This window comes from Aspergillus glaucus (assembly GCF_001890805.1).
Source record: "Aspergillus glaucus CBS 516.65 unplaced genomic scaffold ASPGLscaffold_5, whole genome shotgun sequence".
Lineage (NCBI taxonomy): Eukaryota > Fungi > Ascomycota > Eurotiomycetes > Eurotiales > Aspergillaceae > Aspergillus > Aspergillus glaucus.
In genome coordinates this window covers 155,604-179,602 of record NW_019170457.1, presented here as the reverse complement: position 1 = coordinate 179,602, position 23,999 = coordinate 155,604, and the positions used below count along the sequence as shown (strand labels likewise).

Here is a 23,999-nt window from a genome sequence, read left to right as displayed (position 1 = left end):
ATTAATCCATGATCCAGTCAAAATTCGGATACAATTCGGTGGTAAATAGTTGTATATTTGGTGGTTGTATCTTGGTGACAGTGGCAGTGGAAAGAGATGAAAAACCAGACCGCTCATATAAAAACCCGGAAGACAGCTGATATATAACAGGGAAATACCAATCTGAACTGTTCGCTGGCCCGTCGATCTATTCTGACAGGCCAGAATTAAGAAATCAATAAGAAACCACGAGTGACGAAGAAGGGGAAGAAAAGAAGTGCAGCAGATGGAAAAAAATCATGGAGGCTGGACGAGCTGCTGGTCTGTGTTTAGCGCAGTCACAGTGGGATTGCCGGGCCGTGTAAGTACTGGTTTTTGGTATTTTACAGAGGAAACTATTTGGATGATTATTCTGCTTTTTTACAGTATCCAGTAGTAGTAGTTTTAAAGTACGGAATCCTGTAGATTATGTGGCTATCCGAGTCTGTACCAGAGTACGGGGTTCCGAAAGGACATCTGTACCGATGTTTGCTCCAGCCAAAAGTCCAGCAATTAATCCATCTGTCACATCTGTCCCCCCTATTACTCGCTCTCATCTTCCTCTTTAATAGTCTCCAGCGCGTGTCGCTCGCGTTGCCCATCATCACGTCCATAGCCTTCCCACGGGCCACGCCCATGACTAGTACCAGTAGTAGCAGTAGTAACATCATCCAACAGCTCATCAAGCCCAAGCTCCATCTCAGCTCCCCGGACCATATCCGCCGCCTCCCGCTTGAGCCGAGCCTGACTCTGACTCGAAGACGCGAACTGCTGGGCCAGCGGGGTGATGATGCAAGTGGTGTAGTCACGTGTTGTCCGTTCCATAAGTCGCGTGGTGATGGAGATCAGATCGTGCTCGATCTTGTCCAGCAGCTTGATCAATTCGGATTTAACTCGGTCGGTGCTGTGCTGGAAGAGATCGATTCCGGTGCTTTGGGTGCGGATGTGTTCTCGCATACGGTGGAACATGTCGGAGCCTGTTTTGTTTTAACTGGTTTTTAATCACTTTAACTTTAACATTATGGGGGATAATAATATTACCATTTTCATAGGCGCATTTCAGGTACGCGGGATGCAAGTATTCTTCCACGCCAACGGCAAATTCTCGGTTGATTCCGCGTTGCTTGCGTCTCGCTCGGTTGACCGTGTGAATCACATCTCTCTTCATTACCTTGTACTGAACCTTCCAAATATCTTTGAGCTCGTTCATGATTTTGTCGGAGAGGACAATCTCAGCGGCTGAGATTGCCTGGGTATGGAACGCTTGCAGATGAGTCTTCATCAACTGGGTGAACCAGTCGACTTCCAGGGGCATCTCATTTTCAAAAGCACTTTACAGGTTAGCTTTTGCAGAGATGGCAGCTCAAGATAACTCACTTCTTCCAATCGTGAAGCAACGGTTCGATAACAAGATTGGCCCTATACTGTCAGAATTGAACACACCAGATAAGGATGCTACTTACAACTCCTGGTTCCAGTTCTATGGCAGTTAGCTTGGATACTCATAAACAAAAACATAATGCACTAACATGGAATCTAAAAACACCCTGTCGGCAACAAACGGCTTTGTACGTGTTGTAGTTGAGGTCGTTCCAATCCTTGACGGTCTTGGTACATTTCTCGCTCGCCAGAATCGAAGCATCGCCTGCGACGTCAATTATTGCACTTCACCCAGCTTCGTCGATATGCTCATCACTTACCAAAACTGCGAATAACGTTCAGAGTCAAAATATCACAAATCCCCTGCATCAATCCCTCGCACGTCCTCTCAACCTCCTACAACGCATCAGCCACCAACCATCAAGAACAAAAGAAAAGAAAAGAAAAGAAAAGAAACACACCCTCTTAAAACTCTCCTCAGCAATATAATACCTCACCTCAATCTCAACCTTCTTCCCCTGCGAAAGCACCCGCACCCCATCCTCTGCCGCAGCCCACAACCCAATCGAACCCAACACCCGCCGCAAATGAAACAAGAACCTCAACGCAGACGCCTCCCTCGCCTGCTCCGTCACCGCGATACAATGCGCCTGCAACTGCGGGATCTCCGTCTGCTCGAGAGCACTGAACCCAGAAACGGGCGCTTCGCGACGCAGGCGGCCCTGGAGTTTCTGGTACGCGCGCGTTGAGGCGCAGAAGACGGGGAGGTCTTGTTCGAGGGCGTGGTAATAATTAGGGTCTTGGGTGGGAGTGGATGGGTGCTGGGATGTGTTGTGGAAGGAGTGGATTCCGCGGGCGAAGTCATGTTTGAGTTCTCTTTTGGAGTAGGTGTTGCGGGCTTGGATGCATTCGTGAAGGAGGTTGGCTTGGAGGGTTTGGAAGGTTTGGAGTTCGAGCTTCAGGGCTTCTTTTTGGGTTTCTTTGGCGTGGCGCTCGGTGGAGAGGGTTCGGTGGTGGTTGGTTAGTTCTTTGCGGCGGGTGCGAATGTCGTCTTCAGAGACTGAGCCTGAAGCAGAACCTGAATTCGACTGCGTCTTAGAGGTATTGTCAAGAGCAGGCCGCTGTGCAGAAACAGAACTGTCCCTCTTGCGCTTACCAGGCGAACTACCCTGCGAACCACCACCCTCAGAACAAACCTCCAACTCCTCCAACCGCTCTGCAACATCCAGAATCTCACTCTTAACACCCACCAACCACCCCTCAAGCTCCCCAATTTCCTCCTCCAACCTACTCAATCCCTCCTCCCTCAAACTCGGCGACACCAAATCCCTCTTCAGCAACGACTCCTGTACCTCACTCACAGAAACATCATCCGTCTTGGTACAAATAAACGTCAAATCATTCGCAGCGCCGTCCATATGCAACTGCACCCGCATGTTCTGTCCCAACAGGTCCTGCGCGACTTTATCGTCGACGGCGCGGTTGATCGGCGCGACGACCCAGTGCGCGCTGCATTTCTTCATGTATTCCTCTGCGACAGCGATGCGCGCGGCGTTGGAGTCGAAGATGCCGGGGAGGTCGACTAGGGTTGCGCCAGTGGAAAGGGCGGGGGCTTTGGTGTAGATTCGGATGACGCGGACGAGGGGCCAGTGGGTTGTCGCTGTGGTGGTTGTGGTTGTGGGTTTGTTGTCGAAGATGGTTTGCATGGGTGCTTTGCCTTTGCTTTTATCGTTGACAGGGGCAGAGGTCTTGGGACGTTTACCTTTACTGTCGATGTACACGGCAAGGTCTCTCGCAAATGCCTTGGGATCATCACTCTCCACAACGACAGTCTGCCCAAGAACATCACAAACACCACCCTTCTTCAAAAGCCCCTCGACATCCAACTCTTTAATCTCTTTCACACTCAATACCGGATACACAGCACGAATCTTCTCCATAGCCACCGCAGCCTCAGAGTTTCTAGCCATCGTTTCACCACGAACCCCCGAAAACGAATTCTCACCATCATCCTTCAAATCCCCAACCAGCGCCCGAAGCTCCCTCTCCCACTCCCTCCTGTCAACAAACTCCACCTCCGCGCGATACTTCTTCCCGGAGTGATACTTATACGCAATCTCCGTCGCAATAGCCGTAGAAGCGCGCATGCAGTTCGTCCCAAGCAGATTCTCCTCATCGATTATCGCGTTGATCAGCGAGGACTTGCCCGCGCCCGTGCTACCGACTATCCCGATGATGACTTTGGGGGGTGCCGCGTATTGTTTTATCTTGGTGATTTCGGAGAGCCAGTCGGTGACGTCGGTGGTGCTTTCGATTTTGGGTTTTGATTTGGTGAGGAAGGTGTGCAAGTGGGTTAGGGCTTGGACGCCTTTGGCGACGGCGGTTTCGAGGCGGGATAGCATGGGGTTTTTTGTGCTTTCATGCTGGATACGGAATAGAATTTCTTCTGTAGATGCTGGCTTGGTGTCTGTGTCGATGTCTTGGTCGCTATCCTGCGTCTCGAGCGAGTTGACATCGCCATTCACTCTTCGTCCGATGCGCTCGCCCAACAAGGCGCCGAGTGTAGTCACTGTCTTCGTTAGCACGCCATTCACCCACCACTCGCATCTTCATAATAGCAGAGGCAAGACATACACGACATAGCCTCCTCCCCCAGCCCACCAACACCACTACCCACTCCCCTCCCCTGATAATGCCCCGTATAAACTTCCACAAAGAAATTCTCATACAGCGACCCATCAACCAGCATCCAATGCTCCGCCAAACTACCCAGATACTTCGTCCGCTTGATGTAGATATCGCGTACCTGGAGCTCAAAAAAAAAAAAAAAAAAAAAAAAAAAAAAAAAAAAAAAAAAAAAAAATCCAGGATCCAAATGAGGATCAATCTCTGATGGAGGCATATATCGTTCTGTATCCAACGAGCAAGGTGTAGAGGAAGGAGTAAGTAGGAGAGGAAGAGAAATAGAGGGAAAAGAGGAATGAGAGGAGTAGTAGATAGAAGAGGGGCATTGTTGTTTATTTGCTCAATTCAGGTGCCTGGTTTGGTATTGAATCAGTATAGACAAGGCTTGTCGATGGAGGTGTGTATAGTGGTGAAGATATGGTGGGTGAGTGATGGAAGCAAGAACAAACATGAATATGAATATTGCAAAGAGGTATCTCAACTAAACTTCATTAGAATATAATACAGAATCAAGACAAAGGCTAAAACAAAAGACCACCAATACAAATGCAATGTAATACAACCCAAACAAACGCCATTTCTATGCATAAAAAACAAAAATCCCAAATAGAACAAGCCTAAGGACCAGGCGACTGATTCATCCGTCTCGCGATAGCACCCCATCTCGATACCTGTCTCGGACGACGATTCTGATATGGATATTGACTATTCGACGTTGACATCGGCTGCGCCGCAAGGATGCGATCATAATAATGGTTTCCGTATGGAGGTGGCAGGTCATCACCATCCATATACCAATCACGGCTCTGTGTCTGTGTCTGTCTCTGGCTCTGCCCTAACCCCCGCGAAGCTGTATGGTATGGTTCTGCAGACTGGGACTGCGGGATTGAAAGCGCGGGTGCTGTGTTCCTCGGTGCGTATCGATCAAAAGCAAGCCATGTTCTTTGGGTCTCGCACCAGACGAGGTTGCCTCTGCTTTGGACGCGGTCATGCGCGTGATGATTTAATAAATCCGACTCTGAGACGCGTCCGTTCGACGAAGGTGGATGCAGGAGCCCTGAGGACTCATCGTTGTAACTCCTCCGTCTGATTTGGTATATCTCTGCATTCTGGTCTTGATTTTGATAGTATCTGCGCAGCGCTGTGGATCCCGAAGACGCCGGTCTAGGCGGGTAGTCGTCATAATCGAACGAACTCTGGCACGGTGTTTGCGCCCATGATGCCGGTGACGATGTCGATGGGGTAGGGTCGAGGTGTATCCGAGGAATCTCCGTGCCACGCGGAACCCAGGTGGAGGTACGGACATTAAAACTGGAATCTGGGATCGGAGGACCTTCAAGCGAGGAAAGATCCATAGTATATGTCTTTATGGTATGAAAAATTGAAAGTGGAAATATGTATGTTCGCGAACCATGGGACCGACCTGCGCAATCGCCGGGTGTCACATATATATAAGAACGATGATAAATGGAACTGCGTGGAGTAAGGTAAGCGACACCGTATTCCAGAAAGAAGGATAAAAATAATTATAAACATAAAGACCGACACCGTATCGAAGGCGGTGCTTATAATCCTTTCATCCTTTATCGGGCCTGAAGCGGGTTGCTGAGTTACCCAACTTGGTAATTGGTAAAAGGTCACACCTTACACCTTTGTGAGGCTCTATTCTTTGAAGAACACTACTGCAAGAAAATTATCATACATACAAGGGACAAATTAAATGCGCCTAACCAACAAATGACGATCAAACAAGAAATCGTGGGGGAGTTTTTATTGAAGATTCGGGCAAAAACCCTTGACACTGCCACACGATATCCTCGTCATCGTCCAAGCCTCGAGATCGTACTCGCTAATGGATACTAAGATCAGCTATACCATCAGTAGGGCTGAATCACGGGGGCCAAATGTACGGTGTGAGCAATATATAGGTTCGTTCTGCCCCATGGAAGGATGCTCTGCTCCACGGTGTTCGCTGGTCAGCCCAGCGGCGGACGAGGCGTTCCCTACAGACCCAACAGGCTTACTTGTACGAGTACGGAGTACAGTTTACGGAGCAGTCTACGAACTGGTCGCACAACTAGACTCGTAAATAATTACAATGCATAAACTAAAGATGATATACTAAAACACGGGAACATCACAAAGGAAATAAAAAAAAAAACTGGATTACTTCGAAGATTGCACCAGATGTGAAAGCTTTCATGAGTTACATTAAATCGTACTCAGCCACCAAGCGCTTCACATTAATATAAACTCCGAAGCGATCCAGGAAGCCCAAGAATAACAAAAATAGGTATAGAAGAATAAAAAAAGGGGATATAATGATTAACTCTCCCGAAAAAACCACAAAACTAAATGACAAACCCCACGACGCTTCAACCATTCACACCAGTCCACCGGGGATCAAGAGGAACCCACCCAGGCAGCCAGAGCGACCGGGGCTACATTATACACAAGAAGGGAATAATTTAAGCCAAGAAGAAGGCCATGGCGGCGGCGGCACCAGCGAAACCGAAAGAGTTGCTGACGGAGCTGGCGGCACCGGTGAAGAGGGAAGAGGGAGCAGAGGTGGAGGCGGAAGCAGAGCCGCTGTTTCAGTTAGCATATATTCAATGTAGATTAATTGATAGAGGGAATAAAAATCTTACCTAGGGCTGTCACCGGCGGCGCCCTGGCCAGAGGGAGCGGGGATCACGGGGACCGAGCTGGTACCCTTGGCAGCAGCGCCAGAGGGACGCTGACCGGCGGGGCCGGAGGGGGTGACGGGCACCTGGACAGTCGAGTAGGTGACGGTGGGAATGCAGGTGGTCACAGGGATAACCGAGGCGCTGCTGGTGGGGACCTGGACAGGCACAACGGGGCTGGAGGGACCGGCAGCAGGGCTGGAAGGAGCCGGGGCGGGGCTGCTGGAGGGAGTCTCAACGGGAGCGACAGGGCTGCTGGAAGGAGCCTCGACGGGAGCGACGGGGCTGCTGCTGGAAGCAGGAGCAGAGCTGGCCACCGCGGGGACGGAAGAGGTGATAGCCTCAACAGCCTGGGGGGTGGAAGTCTGACGGCTGGGGCAGTCGGTGACGGTGGGGCCACACGAGGTGATGGTCACATCCTCAGTGGAGTAGACGGTCTCGAGGTCACCGTTGGGGAGAGCGACAGCAATGCCGGCGAAGAGGGCAACGGAAGCAGCAGTGAAACGCATATTGATTGATTTGGGAGTTTTGTGGTTTTCTCAAAAATAGAATGTAAAGAGAGTGGAAGATAGTTGGGATATCAAAGGATTGATATATAAAAGAGTGACTGACCGAAGTCGAACGAAGAGAGAACGGAGAGAGAAAGACTTTGGTTTATTGAGCTTGGGAGAGAACAAAAAGAAACGATGAGGAAACGGGATCCGGGGCCCTCTTTGTATGGGTTGGGAGATTAGCCCTGAGGATCGGCAGTCGACAAAAATATCCTCAAAAAAAGGAGAAGTGGAGCCGTGTAGTCGGTAATACGGTGAGACACCGTACGGAGACTCTGTAGGTCTGTGGCGAATGTAATACAATACACTATATTCATAGTGTGGGTTGATCCCGTCATTCGCTTACTGTTTTAGGAATCCGGGCTGACAACTTTCGCCTGGAACCCCTGAGTCTGCGTACTGTACACGTAGGTACATGTATTGTACAACTACTTGTACAGTTATGTGTTTGTCTATGTAGATGTACTTGTACTTCTTTGTACTCCATACACTCATAATGTACCTACTGTGGACTACTACTTACTCTACAAGTAGTATCCCAAGTACCCCTGCCCAAGCCACACCGTTGTTGTTTCAGTTCCTGACCACCACACTCCCCCACCAATCAGAGACATTAAGTATATGCGCGCGGTTTCTTGGCTGTGGGGCTGTGGGACTGTTCCTGAAGAGTTGGACCACTCAAGCCTTTAGAAGTCCCGCGGTGGGTATTTTCCTTTACTTTTTAAACCAATGATAAATTATACAGTGGGTTACGACCCACTTGTAACATTGGCGTGATACCAACTTTAGCCTCTTTCATGTTTTCGGCTTCTTTGATTAATTATTCAGGATGATTCCATGCTGTTTTTACCGGCCAAACAGAGTCCTGAACATGCCAATGTTATCTCTTTATCAAACTTTATGCATCGAACAGATTCATTGATTATTCCAGAGTAAGGAGTTCTATTTCTAGACTACTGTAATGCTTGTCCAGTCTTGACACTGCCAAGTTCTGTCTGTTCGTATTGTTGTTGTAACTTCGAGTACGGGATATAATACATACTGCACAAACACATGCTAACTATCCGACACGGAAGAACCACGGCAATTCTGCATCGCTGAGACTACTGTGAACGTCCAACTTTCCGAGGGGAATTCCTCCGCAGGGTCCGAGCCACTGTGGCTAGTATCTTTTGAGTCTCACTGAGGGATGATCTGTGGGCTCGTGTCATACGGGATACCCTACGGAGTCCATAGCACTCCGGAGTACAGAGTAACTACATACAGAGTTCATGTCGATATTCAGGAGTACACAGTAGAACAGGTCCAGACTATCAGGTCTCTGATTATCGACCCTTCAACTATTAAACATTATATTCTATGGGGCTTCTTTGATGACTTGACTTAGAAGTACATATCAATTTCGTACTATAAATACCGTCAGGGTCTCGGTCTTCGATGCTATTCTTAACCTCTCCTTTTCGGAGCTCTGCACTGTATGGAGATAGGAGCTTCTTCGGGAGGACTCCAGAGTACGGAGTATCCCGACTATGTCACTGTATCTAATAGGTTGAACTTTGCGAACCTTGTCTTAACCTTTCAGATTGACTCTTTCGTCCTGAGGTGTACAGAATACGGAGAAATATTCGCCTCCGAGAGACTGAAGACCAGAGTCTCGGTCCACCGATCAACAGGGGAACTGTACAAGAGCAGCAGAGGATCCTGTAGATGCATATCCAGCATAAAGAACTGGACTCGGTAGATGTACGGGATAAGCAGTATAGAGTTTGCATGTTGTACAGAGCACAGTGTAGATTATGAACTCCGTAGAGTCCTCCGTTTATCCCCGTTGAACCATATCGGGGCATCCCCCGTACCCCCTAAGATGTGCTAAGATATGCTCAAGATCTTTCCCTGCATAACACTAATGTCAGTCCTAATGCTGAGTCCATGTTTTAATCTGTTTCTTTCTTTAGCATATGATCACAATCAATGTGCCGTACATAGCAACATTCATCTGATATCCATCACTCTGGAAGCGAGTGTGGCGCTTCACAGCCTCAACCGTCCAAACTGTCACTATTTTTGTTAACAGTGGGTCAAAGCTGTGCTGAACATGTCAAATCTGTATTTGAAGATAGAATATGATCGCATGCTGATGCATCGCCATTTTGTGTTCTTGTACTCTGTATATATAACTACTACTTGTATATTCAGTTACTCTTCTTGTTGAAGTACATAAATGTGATGCCTGCCAGTCTTTAGGCGCCTACAAACCGCCGGATCCACCCCGTGACCATTGAACACGCCATCCACCGTCAACAACCAACTTTTTTTTCCTTCTCTTTTCATTCAACTTGACTTTCGAGATTTCTCTCGTTTGGTGCCTTCGTTTGTATTTAAATCCCATCTCTAAAGGTGCGTTTTTAGCGAGGTTTCTTAAATGCGATTCTGACATCTCACAGCTGCCGCGTGTTCAGCCTGACCCCACGGCTACAGATCTCCTCTCTCTCTCTCTCTCTCTCTCTCTCACTCTTCCCCTCCCTTTCTTATTCAGTCGTTATCCCAAAAACCATCGCCAAAGTGTCCTCCAACAACACCGCCGATCTGGCTACTGCCGCTGATCCCAACGAGTTGTTTTTGCCTGGTGACAGGCAGAACAACCTCGTTGATAATATGTCTTCCTCAACCGCCGCCGCCGCACCTGTCCCTCTCCTCCGACCGCCCGTACCGGGAAGGAATCGCAACAACAGCAATGCTCCCAAGCCCAAGTTGACATTGGGCATTCCGCCTTCTCCTAATACTCGTCCGCTCGTTAATGGCAATCCTGTCCCTGCCACCCAGGCCGCCCCGCCGCAAATCCAACCTCCTCGTCCCGCAAACCGCCCGGCGCCTCCGCAACTGCGACTCGCAACCCCCATGGGTAGCAGCTCTGAAGTACCACAAGAAATGCCTCGAATGGTCAACGGGAGACCTGCGCCGCCGCCCCTCGTGACTACCAACGTGAACGATGCGAACAATCATTCCGGCAATTATACCTACCTCGACGGGAAAGCCAGTGGCCCCGCTTCCGCTTCATCGTCGAATTACTCGACCCTTTCATTCGCTATGGGTCTCCGTCAACCGCCTGGCGGCACACCAGATCCTTCGTCCGCCATAAGCTCCGTTTACTCTGATCGCGAAAATGGGGTACCGGAGCGCGACAACAGCAGTGTCAATGGGCTCATCCCCGATTTGGACAAGTTGAGTCTGGAGAAGGGCAGGCCCCTTGATGCTGATGACTTGGATGATGAAGGGTGGCTGGCCGCTAGTGAACAAAAGAAGATTGTCGAACTGGGGAGTCTGGGCGAAGGTGCTGGTGGTGCAGTAACAAGGTGCAGACTCAAGGAAGGGAAGACTGTGTTTGCATTGAAGGTTGGTTGAATACGATCGCTTGGTTTCTGCGCGCGCAAGCTAATAACATCAGATTATCACCACGGACCCCAATCCCGACGTCAAAAAGCAAATCGTTCGCGAACTCAATTTCAACAAACATTGCGCTTCGGATCACATCTGTCGCTACTATGGTGCATTCATGGACAAGTCGACTGGTACCATTTCGATCTCTATGGAATTCTGTGAAGGTGGGAGCTTGGACAGCATCTACAAGGAGGTTAGGAAGTTGGGTGGTCGCACTGGTGAAAAGGTGCTGGGCAAGGTGGCTGAAGGTGTCTTGAATGGTTTGACATATCTTCATGGGAGGAAAATCATCCATCGAGGTGGGTCTTCTCGTCTCCAGAGACAATATTGGCCATGACTAATCCGCACAGATATCAAACCATCCAACATCCTTCTATGCCGAAATGGTCAGGTGAAGCTGTGCGACTTTGGAGTTAGCGGTGAATTCGGAACCAAGGGTGATGCCAACACGTTCATCGGAACCTCGTACTATATGGCACCGGAGCGAATCACAGGTCAATCATACACCATCACATCCGACGTTTGGTCGCTCGGTGTAACCCTGCTTGAAGTCGCACAACATCGCTTCCCCTTCCCTGCCGACGGTACCGAGATGCAGCCTCGCGCCGGTTTGATCGACCTCCTGACCTATATTGTCCGCCAACCGATCCCCAAGTTGAAGGATGAGCCGCAAAACGGCATCCGCTGGTCTGATAGTTTCAAATACTTTATTGAGTGCTGGTATGTATTGTGCAATCCCGCTGGTTGAATATATAAAGTCTGACCGGTTTCAGTCTTGAGAAAGAGCCTCCCCGCAGAGCCACTCCTTGGCGGATGCTGGAACATCCCTGGATGGTGGACATGAAGGGCAAGAAGAAAGTCAACATGGCCAACTTCCTGAAACAAGTGTGGGACTGGAAAGAGTAGAGATTCGACATGTCCGCTCTGCCCGTCTCAGCTTTACCGCATCACTTTTCTTTCAACCCTGCGCCCGATTTACGTTTCATCCCAGCGATGAAACTTGTTTCTTATCTCGATCCTTCCTATAATACTCTCTGCATATGCCACGGCCTCTCCTCTGATGCTTATACCTCACGACAAATGGCAGGCCCCATGGTTGACCCGGTCGTCAACCCAGCATGAATCGTGATACGACGACACTCCTTTTACCATAACAGCGTCTGTTTCTTGCCATTCCTTTTGAGGACGGTGTTTTAGGATCATCATTATTTATCATCTCTTTCACGTCTTTCCTTGATTATATTGGGCGACTTTTACACATATCTCTTGCACTGCGACCTCATGTTCAGGGCATGGTTTAAAAGCAGGAAACGATCAGTGGTCAGCAGTGCTGCCGTGCTGATGCATTTATTGTTTGTTTTCTTTTGATTTTGTTGGGTACATTAAGGTTCTGGAACTGGTACATTCTGTGGTGTTGTTGATTTCTTTTGATTTGAATGTATCATTTTGTTATGTGTTGAGGTGCAGGACAGGTACATATATATGAATTTATTGCTTCTATATCTCTTGCATACGGAGTACATACATACCCTAATCCAGGTTCAGAGAATCTCGGAGAATCATAATACTCCCAGAGAATGGCTCCTCAACTTTGTGGATCTAGCAACTAACTAGTTAACTAGTGCCAAGCGGATCGAGCTTTGGTATGCAAACACCCAAATCGCCAGACAGCAATCACATGACACCTTGTTCCAACATACACTCGGTTGTCCTTATCATATACTTCGCTATCCATCTTGACCCACGATCAAAACATGGATAAACCATCCACATCTCTTCCAAAACCCCTGAACCCTTATCGAAGGGGCTGCAGGCTCACAGTTCGAACACACACACACCCCCCCTCCCCCCAACGCGAGTGACATTCAGTGGCTTGGGAACCACCAGTCCCGAATGTCAGGAACGGCGAGAAGTGAGCCCAGTCGAACGATGCCTGAAATATCCCCCCTTACCCGGCGGACCGTTAGGACCAGGTATTGTGGCCCTGAAGATCGAGGCATTGATCAGAGCCGGAGACGGTCGCAATTCTCAGGTCATGGCGGTACAGGTTCTAGATGCCAGCCCTGATCTTGACGGTCGTTTCCCTGCCAGTCGAACGGTGGTGGCTAAGATCTATGACCCGCTCTACGTTGACGATGAAGAAAACTGCGTGAATCCGTTTCGTAGCATGGATCGGTGCTACACCCATGAGGCTCGCGCGTATGAGCTACTTTCGTTTGACCATAGGTTTCGGGGAGATGATCTGCCTGTTCCTCGTTACTGTGGGTCTTATTCATTGGATATCACAGAAGCAACTGGGAGTCGCACCGTTCGACTGATCCTGCTTGAACATATAGGCGGAATGAACATGTTAGATGCGAATCAGGACGTGTTCGCCTTCCCTCAGCACACCCGCCAACAGATGATGAAATCGATCGTCGACTTTGAAAGCTACCTCTTCGAACGCGATATATGGCTCCGCGACGTGTGTCCTCGAAACATCATCATCGCACAAGATCCCGACGTTGATTCTTTCTCTAATCCCGGTCCTTTCCGTGGTCTCAATCCCAAAAGACTCGTCTTTGTGGACCTCGCCCACGCTCTCTTTAAACGCATGTGGGACAGTGCGAATCCCGAGGAGGACGTGGAGTCGATCATAGGTAATAGGTGTCATGGGCAGTACATCTCGCCTCTTCTGAGATGGGATGAGGGCCAAGCGTTGAAGTTTCAGGATTGGTTCGAGGATTGGGATTGGGATGAGTGGATTGCGGCTGAGTATGCGCATACTGCTGCGAGTATTACGCCTGAGATTCGGAGGGCATTTCCGGGTCCTGATGAACCTCTGTTCTAGAAATTTTATCTCCAAGAGATGATGTGCCTTTATACCAGATAACAATAATACTGATAATAAGAATATCCCCTTTCGTATATTATCTATTGACCACGACAGACTCGCTGCGATAGAAAGCTACTGTTTCCGTAAGCCACCTCACACAACAACAGCATTTCTTTCTGCCAAAATTCGGACTCCCCACTCCATCCTGTATGCATAACGTATGTCAAATGTGCCCTTGAGTCACAGATTCTCTACGGTCCATGGTCTGTGCAACAAACGCAACAGATGTTATATCCCATATACAGCGAAGCATAATTGATACGACGGCCGCTTGATTAAACTTAACTGTCAAGTCAACCCAACCACCTCATTCTTTCATGCTGTGTGTGTTGGGTGTACACACTCTCTGGCAAGCACAGAAATCTCCCTAATACAGAAAAGATTAGCGGCTTTCCTGCCATTCATGACGGTGCCAGTAGTCACGGACATGTAATCAGAAGAACACGTCCTATCCCTGAAGTTCAATCGCAAGTTAAACCACTACGCGACTATGGATAATCTCAAAAGACTCACACGAGCAGAGACACAGATGTGTTTCCTCGGGGCAAAATTTGCCCAATTCTCACGATTGGGCACTGCGCATCAGATCATTCCAATGGTGGAATGCTGCAGAACTCCGCAGCGAGAAGGATCCTAAGCTACCAGATCATACCATCCAGCCAATTTCTGATCCGGGAATGGACTAGACCTAGCAACTTGCTTTCACGACCACCACCTCAATCAAGATCTGGCTGCCGGAAGAGCGACAAGTTTATTGTCGCAGAATTCTATGTCTCTGTTCAACTGGACGTCTGTCCAACGGACACCATTGTGCGGATGGTTCCATACATGTCTGGTTGGAATAGTTGCCAACTCTATACCGTGAGTCGGCGAAAGCAGCCGCAGACGTCGACGGGCCGTATCGAACCTTCGGATTCGCTGATGTATGTTTCTTTAACCTGGATGTTTGCGCTTATGGAAATCGACAACGAACAATGTATTCTAATCGAATACTCCTATGCTTGAACGGTGCGCTTAGTATTTTCTCATAAGATTGCAGCTATGGTGTGCGTCTCTCTATTTTCGCATCTCAGGGAGTATCCACAAGCAAAGAGCATATCAATTCTGCTCTGTGTCTTTAGGTCTAACGCTTTAGCTTGGCGCAGCACTTGCTGACTGATTTGACAGGCTAGTTGTATTATACTTAAGTGCTCCATGGTTTCTCGATATTTATGGCTGGAGGGCACGGGCAAGTAGTTGTTGATGAATGGGCATCGGGATCTTTCTCGCAGATGACATGTGTGCTGGACAACAATATTCTGTACATCCCATATACGGCAAACCATGATTGATACTCTCGTCACTTGATTAAACTACCAAGTCACTCCACCTCATTCTTCCATACTGCGTGTGTTACAGAGCAGCTGTTAAGACCTGATTCTGCGAGCAGAGCATAAACGTTTTAGCTTGCTTTTAGCCATTCATCGAGTTCGGGCTTTCTTGCCAGGAGCAGGAGCATGTGTATTTCAGAGGCTGTGTCGAGTTGTGCTTTTCTCATAACTTCAGCGCATTTGAGTGACCATGAATGTAAATCCATTCTTAGAACCTGTTGCCTATGACTGAGCTGTTATCATCGTCACAACCCTGACCCCCAGAACATGTTTCTGGTGGTAGTATCACTACAATAGAGAGATAAACCAGCTGGACCATATAACAACAGCATTTCTTTCTGCTCCATCCTATATGCACAGCACATGCATGTACCCTCCCTCAATTCAACAAATGCTCCAAAGGTCACATACCTCTTCATAGCCCTTGCAACAAACGCAAACAGAAGCAGCATCCTGGGTATCGTCCAAGCCAGCCACGATTGCTGTGTTGGTTGTTTGGTGAAAATTGCTTTCATGGATCTCTTCTGTGTAGTTGAGTGTTCTCACTCTCCACATCGATCTCTAAAGATGAAATAGCTGGTTACAACTGAGTCGCAATGACGAGCACTTTATTTAAAATTTAAAGGGATATTGGTGGGGGTGTACAGGACAGACAAGCCTGCTCTTGTGGTGTTCTAGTACTGTTCAGTGACCAAGTTGACGAATAGCTCAACCAATGCCCAGTGACATCACCCGTTGTTGCTTGGCTTTCCCCAATCTTGTACCAGTTAGAAGCGACGGCCAACAAAGCTGTGCTGAGCGTTCATGGGCTGCATAACAGGAGGAGAGGAGGCGGGAGGGAGGCGAAATGAGCAAGGCGAGAGCTTCTGTCTACTACTAATAGTTAATTGTCCCCTTTTAGTTTGGGGAACAACCTGGATTCAATAGTGGTTGAATGTGATCTCCATAAGCGGTAACCCAGAACTTGCAACTCCTACTAGCACGGAGATCATCGAAGGTTGAAAACAGAATCGTTGGCTGGTAAGCTACAGGTCATCTGCTATCAACCGAGATATGGGAGAATGCTCGTGGGGGAGGGGGGGGGGGGTTCAACTGAGGGAATTCTGTACTGTGTCCAATCATGCGTGAAATTCCTGAATCCTCGAAGTCTTCTGATCTCGAGTGTGATATGCCATGATATTACGTTCTTGTCCATAGTGTGTTGTCGAACCACTTTTGTTGCTGACAGGGCTTCGCATGTCCTAAAAAAATTCCATATCGTCCCGGCATCAGGTCTATCGGGCTCAGGATGGTAGCGTTTCTCGAAAGTCCTCCTCGTAGGCTGTCTGGGTATTTTTCAATTCAAAAATAGCTGTCAGCTTTAGAAAATCACATTTTTTCCCGAATATAAAGACCAGTGGATATCAACTTGGTTACGTTTCCCTGTAGTGTCTGTACCACCATCAAGGTACAGACCTGAAGAACGATTGAGATCATCTTGGCCAATGCTGGTAGGCGTCGTGAATAGGTGACGGCATTTCGCATAAACTAACTACTTGGAGCAACGAATTGCGGTTAATTCGGGAGTCATGAATGCGTCTGCTTGAGATTTGCCAGAAGTCTATATCGGTGCCATAAACGAGTATCATTCCGGAGCATCTTTGAGCGCCACTTATTTGGACTAGGATTCAATTTGTTGCACGCTGATAGCCTCTTCTGATGAATCTTTCGAAGATGCTCAGTGGGCTGTGCATGCTTAATCCATTCCCTGTCCGGAGATGGGCAGTCTTTCTGCTCTCACAATGGGCATTTGGGCATTTTCGGGACGTTTCATTTGAACTGTTTTCAATGATGGGCCAGTTCGTTGAATGTATCTCTGTTAATCGTGCCATTACGGCCCATTTTAGGGCAATACGCCTCGTCCTCATGGACGGATTTTCTTTTTTTCTTTTCTTGCTACCAGTCTTGCTGGAGCTGACTAATTTGGCGCGCTTTGGTGGGGGCGCATTGGTAGCTGGATTGTCATGAAAGACTGAATATGTATTAAACAACACATTCGGAGCGCACTTCCCACACTATCAGGGCTATCGGCTCCTGATGGTGGTAATTCTCTTCGAAAATCTTTCTCGTATATTGTGTGCGTGTTATTTAGCTCAAGTATGGCAATCAGCTTGAGACAGCCGCTTTCTTCTGCGCATACGACCACTGGATATCGAATCGGCTGTGATGCTTGTCGATGGTTCCTCTATCACGCAAACTAGGAGGGCGGTTCTCTCACTGTGTAAAATCCTGAGCTCTTTAGCCAGCTTTGATGAGCGTCGTGTACGTTGTGACGTTATTATAACATGAACTTTGTATTTCGGGGTAATTTTCCGATATACTTCTCGGTTTGTCAGAAACATGTCGCCGTGTCCCTGGATGAAAGACATTCTGAAGGGTGTCTACAACACTCTGTAGCGTTGTGGTTTACATATCGACCACTTGCTTATTGGATCAGGCTGTATAAATAACGGCATATCAATGGATGAAAAGTATGCCATTGCATTGATGACTTTTGACATACCTCGTTCCCGATTCGGAACGCCTTCAAGGTGGAAAGCGGGAACTGTAGAGATTATTCTCCCTCTGTCCTTCATCTTGATTCGGGATGCCTCTTGAGCCATCCGAATTTCCCATTTAGTAGGCCCAACAGCGGCACGACGTCTTCAATGCTCTGGTTTTCATATCCAAAGCTTGGATCTAGCCTTTGCCTGCATAGCGACAGGCAGGGACTGTCACTTGAAAAGTACACAAAAAACACCGAAGAGCCCAGAAGAGTACCAAGAGCCACAGATATACGTTGATTTTGTTGAGCATAAGAATCAAGGAGACGAATCACAGCCATGAAGGTGCTCTCAGTGGCCTTTATCCAACCGTGCATCTCCACGGCAAGATTAACAGCAGCAGGATCTGTACATCCAACATTGAGCATCATCCCAATGGGTCCATATAGGTGCACTCAGCAAGTACCGGCTTACTTTGACCATTGTCCAAATGTTGCAGATGCCTCCGAGTCCATATTTCTCAGATAGCCATACCCAGAGCTTTCGTTCAATGCCGGACACGGTCAGCGCAACACTAGGGCGGTAGTGTGGCGGACACACCGGAATAGCATGTCTCCAAGAATGAATAAACGCATAAAATTCGTTGTGCTATAGCTTGGTCGGTCTCAAGGCTTTTCTTCATTCCAAGAGGCCACGGCATATCCAACCACGAGTGATCCTGTCGTAGGGCAATTTTCAATATCTGTAGACCATTGAACCTCGAAACAGTTTAAGAGCATCCTAGTAGTATGATTTGTGATATTTAAAGGCATACCAGGTGGACAGATATCCCGAGGAGCAAAACTAACTGCGTTTCGTTCGATCAGCGTTCCAGACTAGTGTGTTAGCAGGCAAAAAGCTCAGTAATGCGGACAGAGACGTTCAGCCTCTTGAAGTTTAGCTCTATGCAGTAAGCATCACTGCTGCATTGTCACAAGGCCGGAAGCCCTTGCTCCGTGCCAATCTAGACTGCCGATTGAATCGAGTCTGTTGAAGGAAAACAGTCTACTTGTACTTAGGAAGGAATCCATAGCAGGTTCCCGCAGCTTTCATGTAAGTTGCAATCTACCTTGAAGCTAATATTAGTCTGAATGACTTTAAAAAAATGCAATCAAGAGACAGATCACCTACCAAGCAATCTCCAAATTCTGACACCAGACCTTAATTTCGCGGACAACGCGCTGGTCTCAATGACAAAGTCCGGTACACCGGACAACATACGTCTGACTGGAGTTGTAGTCGGTGATAGCCGTGGCGGCTTTTGCTATCGCAGGCTTGTAAAAGTCGGGGTTTACAGCTGCGTTCACTGTGGGGAGTTTTGCGTCGGTATGAACAATTTTAAAAGCTTTTCCCGACTGGTTCAATGACTCCGTTCGTGTGTTCAAATGGCTTCATCTGACATCTGCTTTCATATTCAATTTTTTCTTTTTTTTTTTTTTTTTTTAGGATTTGTCACATTAATTTCTCGACGAGAAATGAGTTTCACCGAACGAGACAAGCCGTGTGAAGCCTCCACAGCTCACTTGATAGCGCTTGAATCATGAATTTCACACACAAAACTGTCTCCTGGTCTTCTAGCCGATCGGACAAAGATCATCAAGGGAGTCTAGGATCCCGACGAAAACACGCCTCTGGGTGATGAGGAGCGTGGCATGGTTTAGGCCAGTAGAATGCGCCGGAGTACGGATTAGTACCTTTGGGCGTAGTGCGACCCCGAAAATCATTGTGGCAAGGTACCATGGTTCGAAGCAAAAAGCTATGCTTTCTTTTTGGATGGATTTAGCTCCCCAGTTTCGTTGGTCTTGGGGGAGTAGATCAAGGGCATGCGTGTATCATGTATGGATGAAAAGTATGCCTTTGCACTCTCGATGTTTGTCTTTCATCATACATTTGATCCTGCTGGTTTTATTTAACAGTTATCCGGTGCCATATTTGTGTGTGTGTGTGTGTGTGTGTGTGTGTGTGTGTGTGTGTGTGTGTGGTACGTCTAGGCTGTGTGATAATATGAATATCACAAAAAGCAGGACCACTGGCGGAACCAACGTCGAAAGGGTGCTAAACTTCCATAATAAATGGAATCGTAGGATACGGCTGGCATGTTCGGGGCATTCTCCATTATCCTCGTTCTCTGGGAGAGACAGTTTCTGTCTTCGTATACTGATAGACGAGGTGACAGCTCAGTCGGCGTTTACAGATCAATAAAAAAGCAACCATTATAATTGAGAAAAAATTGGACATCAAAAGTTGAGAATGTCTTAACACATATTCGTGCCTATTAAGCCTCATCAATAAAATACAGCATGTATACATAGCACATAAAAGCCACTCCATAGCCAGAGTACGTAAGATCCAATTCGCCCGCTTACCACATCATGATCCTCATAAACCAAACCAAAAAGAAAAGAGACGGAAACAAAGACGGAGATATCACCGGTTAACCGGCTGAGCACCCAAAACCCAACCAATTCCACTAGCCAACCCGCCAGTAACCATGTTACTAACAACATCTCTCTTGCGCATCCGGTCTTCGCTGTCTGCTTCGTGGTCGTCATCGCCGTCCACCCAATCATGTCCCGCAGGACGAGATGTCGACGAGCCAGCCGCCGCCATCCCGCGGAGAGGAAGCGTGTTCTTGTGAAGGGCCATGGCGGCGCCACGAGCGACCTCGAAGAGTCCCATGGGTGCTTCTTCGTGGGAGCGATTTTGCTGTTGCTGTTGTTGGTACGCTCGGGCACGTCTGGCGTGCTGTTGTTTCGTTTCGAGTGCGTCTTGTTCGCTGTCGCTGGGGCCGAATCCACCTGGGACCATGGAGACGGTGTCGCCTTTTGTGTCCCAGATTTCTTCTTCTTCGCTTTCTTGGGAACGGAGCACGCTCATTTCCTCGTCGCAGCGGCGCCAGGCGCCGAGGATTTCGGGGAGAGGGTCGGCGTATGGGACGAGGACTAATGCAAGGGAAAGGATCTCCATGCGTTGGGAGAGCTGGTTGATTTGGGATTGGAGGCTGGGAGGTGATGAGGTGGCGGGGGAGCGGTAGCGGCCTGCATTGTAGACCGCACGCCAGGAGATGTCGTCCTTGACGGAGGTGGATGAGGGTGTTTGAGTAGCAAGACGTGTGAAAATGTAGGAGTATGCGGTGTCAAGATCATCGGAAGCGAGGGCGGAGGATATAGCTAGGGAAATTACCCGTCGTTCGGCAATGATAGGTGCGTCCTCTTCAGGAATTGGAGTGTGCTCGTGCGAGTCACTGTCCGGTAGTATGGGCGGAAACCCTGCTGCAACCAGGTTTCGCCCAATAGAAAGAAGATCATCCAGATTCGTATACCCCTTAGGATTCTGATCGAGTACCTTTTCAATCAGAGAAAGGGGATCTTGGTGAACGCGGATGCTGACGGGTTGGAACGGAACCCCGTGTTGTAGTGTGAGCGAGTAGAATGACAAGGCATGTGTTGCCGAGATGAGAGCCTGAATCTGCTTGAATGATACAGAGTCGGGGAAGTGTGGCTGGAAAGTTTGCAGGATATCGTATGCCTTTTTCATTCCTCCTCGTGTTCTGTTACCATTACTAGCATTGTCGTAAGCTGTGGTGATAGCGTCCTTGACAGCGGCTTCAACCTGCGACGCTTGCAGGGGTGCCCTCATATCCGTGTAAATGTTCACAGCCAACTTGTATTCTGCGGGGATTAGCACCGAGAGTTCCAAATTCTGTGAGCCATGCTTACCCTTGACCTCCAGCAACGCCTTCAAGATTTCCGTCTCTACAACATCCCGCGGGACTCTCCAGAAAAGACCGTGGTAAGATGGTCGCTCCGTTTGCGCTTCCGCCTGCCAGTTGTGAAGCCAGAGCAACTGCTGGCGGATGTTCGTCCAATCGCGACCCGACCTCGCGTTTCTTGTGGTTGAAGCTATGACGCTGCGCAGATCCAACAGCTGCACGTCCTCACTGTTATGAAGGCACATGTTTGCGGCTGCGCGACAGGTCACAGGGTGATCCAATTCGCTCAAAATCCCAAGAGAAGAAAGGATGGCGCTGATGAATGATATCGAGGTGGCAGAGGGGCGAGTCAGGGGATTCGAGTACCCTAATAAGGCGTTCTGTAATAGCGACGCTCTCGACGTCGACGAGATCGTATTCGTATCATAGGTAACCGTAGGAAGTGGCGAGTCGTTGGGTATAGATCCTTCAAGACCCAGTTGCTGGGCGATTCGCGTGACAATCTGTGCGCAACCCTCCAAAGTCTGCCCACTGGTATCAGAGTTCGCGTAAACCACGGCAAGACCACTTTGGCCATGTCGGGCTTGCAAATCCGCTAGTTCATCACCCTGGTATTGCCCATTTGCATCCCCATAACCTCCAAGATCGATATCTTGAGGCCCGTTCCAGTCTGTATAGGCACCCACAACACTCTCCAGGTCTACCAGACTCCGCGACAATAGCCATTCATTCACCGGACCCCATGCAGCACGCGAAGCTGTTCGCGGTCGATACGGTTCTTGAGTAACCGTGACGGATTCACGCTGCGCCGCTTCGTTGAGCCTCCGTCGTTTCGATCGATGACTGCCGTGAATCCAAGGACCGATGAGTCCGCGCAAATTTTTGACTAAATCCATGTTGTCGCTATGCGATCCTGTCATCGAAAGGAGCACATTGACGGCCGTCTGATCATCCATAGACTCAATCACATCCAGCGTGAAGGTCCCATCTTGGTCGGGGTAGTATTCGTAGTTCAAGCGGAGTAGGGGTATCAGGCTGGAGATGAGCCACGTGCGTAAGACCGGCGAGCGTTCGTAGAAAGGCAGTAGGAGATCGAGGATAAAGGGTTGAAGGGAAGTTTCGGCATCGATTCTATGCGCGCGATGGATGAGGAATTGGGTCAGAAGGTCGGTCGTATCGTCACTGTCGTCGTCGTCGCGATATTTCAGCGGCAGTAAACGGAGCTTCCGTACACGTTTCCTCGCAGCTGCTTCTGACAAATCCTTGACGGACGACAAATCAATATCGTCCTCCGACAGCACAGACAAAGACGAAGAGGTATCAACAAGCTCCTGAAGTACAGGCGTATAGTACTGTGGCTCTATACTTTCGGGAAGGAAGGTCAGAAGGAGGCGTAGAACACGCTCTAAAGGAAGGTAACCGGGAAACTGCGCCTGGAGTTGCGGAAGGGCAGCAATCTGGCCACTGGCACAGAGATGCGAGGCCAGAAGAATCGCGTGAGCACCAGACAGGCCCGCGAGCACGGCCATGTTGAATTAAATCGTAGACATTTGAGTTAATTGCCTGTAGAGGGCGATGTGGCCGGAGACGTCAAGCGGCCGACGCTCGGACCAATCAACAGCCGAACCTCCGTCCGCAATCCAACCTCAACTCCCTCTCTTACGCTTCCCACGCTAAAAAGACCCCTCCGTTTTTGACAGCTCTACGTGCTTCTCCTCAGGTTCATTCATAATGGCGTCTGGTTACGGTCTCAATGGCGGTATGTGTTTCTCAGTTTGCCTTTTTAGCGGTCGATTTTCTTTTTTCAGCCGGTCATAATGGCCGGGTGTGGCGCCGTGCCGGCTTCTGTTCCTCTCCGATAAACGTCCTGGAGGCTAACGGTACGATTCTCTAGGTCCTTCCCGCTGCTACGGTTTCTGGCAGGAAGTCCTCGGTTGCTACGTCGTCAATTCCGGTGAGGGCGAGACCGGCAAGAAGAAGTGCATGCCCGCATTGGAGGACTACTACGAGTGTCTGCACCACAGAAAAGAGGTACGCTCCGATATCTGGCTCGGATGAGTAGATACGAGTGAATGGATACAATGCCCGTGGATGGTTCAGGATGGAACATCCGGGGAACGCGGGGAAATGGACAATTTGCACGGAACGGATTCTGACAAGCGATATCATGACAACAGGCTCTCCGCACAATGAAGATGCAGGCCGCCTACCGCAAGGCCGAAGCCGCACACCCCCGCGAGAACGCTCCCAAGGCGGAACAGATTCGCAGTCTGGGGTTGTTAGGGAATGAGGAACAGTCGGCAGATGTATTGGCGAAGGCGTCATGAAGGAGGATGCGCATACCCAGGATACGGTGATTTTGTTACTTTACGTTTGCGCGTCTTTGTTTTTTACTCCATGCCATGGATTATGGGACTGTATAGAATGGACTATTCAATTGGAGCTTTACGGAGTACTCTGGGTCAGGACTGCATATATATATATATATCTGGGTAGACTAAGACTCCCGGATAACCACCTGCGCACTGGAAATTTCAATAACACGACTGCGATAACTGTTAGGATTTGTTTCTATATGCTCGCAGCATGGACAATGTACAAGTATTCGGCGCAGTCTGTAAACATCATGACGGCATCAGAAATACGCGAGACCTGATTGGGACTTTGTTTATGCCTTGTTACTGAGGCATAAATGACTCACACCTAAGGCAGCGACATACTGGAT

The 23,999-nt window shown here is 48.8% G+C and overlaps 6 protein-coding genes across 6 annotated transcripts; 3 read left to right on the top strand and 3 right to left on the bottom strand.

The window, feature by feature from the left end:
- Positions 1–561: 561 nt before the first annotated feature.
- ASPGLDRAFT_23572 (uncharacterized protein) lies at positions 562–4,147 on the bottom strand (the record flags this gene model as incomplete). The annotated part of the gene is made up of 8 exons (XM_022543300.1): positions 562–995; positions 1,060–1,349; positions 1,396–1,442; positions 1,482–1,511; positions 1,548–1,663; positions 1,719–1,794; positions 1,860–3,967; positions 4,033–4,147. The coding sequence occupies 8 exons, from the start codon at positions 4,145–4,147 to the stop codon at positions 562–564; spliced, it is 3,216 nt and encodes a 1,071-aa protein (XP_022403058.1).
- Positions 4,148–4,642: 495 nt separating this feature from the next.
- ASPGLDRAFT_1218342 (uncharacterized protein) lies at positions 4,643–5,539 on the bottom strand. Its single transcript, XM_022540269.1, has one exon. It carries the CDS (start codon positions 5,436–5,438, stop codon positions 4,701–4,703), a length of 738 nt encoding a protein of 245 aa, XP_022403057.1. The 5' UTR covers positions 5,439–5,539; the 3' UTR covers positions 4,643–4,700.
- A 4,434-nt stretch (positions 5,540–9,973) lies between these two features.
- Positions 9,974–11,662, top strand: ASPGLDRAFT_121911 (dual-specificity mitogen-activated protein kinase kinase; the record flags this gene model as incomplete). Its single annotated transcript, XM_022540276.1, has 4 exons — positions 9,974–10,711; positions 10,764–11,055; positions 11,107–11,476; positions 11,515–11,662. The coding sequence occupies 4 exons, from the start codon at positions 9,974–9,976 to the stop codon at positions 11,660–11,662; spliced, it is 1,548 nt and encodes a 515-aa protein (XP_022403056.1).
- An 848-nt stretch (positions 11,663–12,510) lies between these two features.
- ASPGLDRAFT_64664 (uncharacterized protein) lies at positions 12,511–13,586 on the top strand (the record flags this gene model as incomplete). The annotated part of the gene is made up of 2 exons (XM_022548805.1): positions 12,511–12,614; positions 12,644–13,586. The coding sequence occupies 2 exons, from the start codon at positions 12,511–12,513 to the stop codon at positions 13,584–13,586; spliced, it is 1,047 nt and encodes a 348-aa protein (XP_022403055.1).
- A 6,208-nt stretch (positions 13,587–19,794) lies between these two features.
- Positions 19,795–22,815, bottom strand: ASPGLDRAFT_166467 (secretory pathway Sec39 family protein). Its single transcript, XM_022542626.1, has 2 exons — positions 21,282–22,815; positions 19,795–21,233 (listed from the first exon to the last, which is right to left on the bottom strand). The coding sequence occupies exons 1-2, from the start codon at positions 22,801–22,803 to the stop codon at positions 19,990–19,992; spliced, it is 2,766 nt and encodes a 921-aa protein (XP_022403054.1). The 5' UTR covers positions 22,804–22,815; the 3' UTR covers positions 19,795–19,989.
- A 119-nt stretch (positions 22,816–22,934) lies between these two features.
- Positions 22,935–23,666, top strand: ASPGLDRAFT_44145 (uncharacterized protein). The gene is made up of 3 exons (XM_022545965.1): positions 22,935–23,033; positions 23,169–23,305; positions 23,452–23,666. Exons 1-3 carry the CDS (start codon positions 23,006–23,008, stop codon positions 23,599–23,601), a joined length of 315 nt encoding a protein of 104 aa, XP_022403053.1. The 5' UTR covers positions 22,935–23,005; the 3' UTR covers positions 23,602–23,666.
- The last annotated feature ends 333 nt before the right edge of the window (positions 23,667–23,999 follow it).

Coding starts and splice junctions, on each gene's coding strand:
- ASPGLDRAFT_1218342 (XM_022540269.1), bottom strand. CDS start 5,438: ATGGATCTTTCCTCGCTTGAAGGTCCTCCGATCCCAGATTCCAGTTTT.
- ASPGLDRAFT_166467 (XM_022542626.1), bottom strand. CDS start 22,803: ATGGCCGTGCTCGCGGGCCTGTCTGGTGCTCACGCGATTCTTCTGGCC. Junction 21,234..21,281: donor GGCGTTGCTGGAGGTCAAGG/GTAAGCATGGCT, acceptor TAATCCCCGCAG/AATACAAGTTGGCTGTGAAC.
- ASPGLDRAFT_44145 (XM_022545965.1), top strand. CDS start 23,006: ATGGCGTCTGGTTACGGTCTCAATGGCG. Junction 23,034..23,168: donor TGGTTACGGTCTCAATGGCG/GTATGTGTTTCT, acceptor ACGATTCTCTAG/GTCCTTCCCGCTGCTACGGT. Junction 23,306..23,451: donor GTCTGCACCACAGAAAAGAG/GTACGCTCCGAT, acceptor TCATGACAACAG/GCTCTCCGCACAATGAAGAT.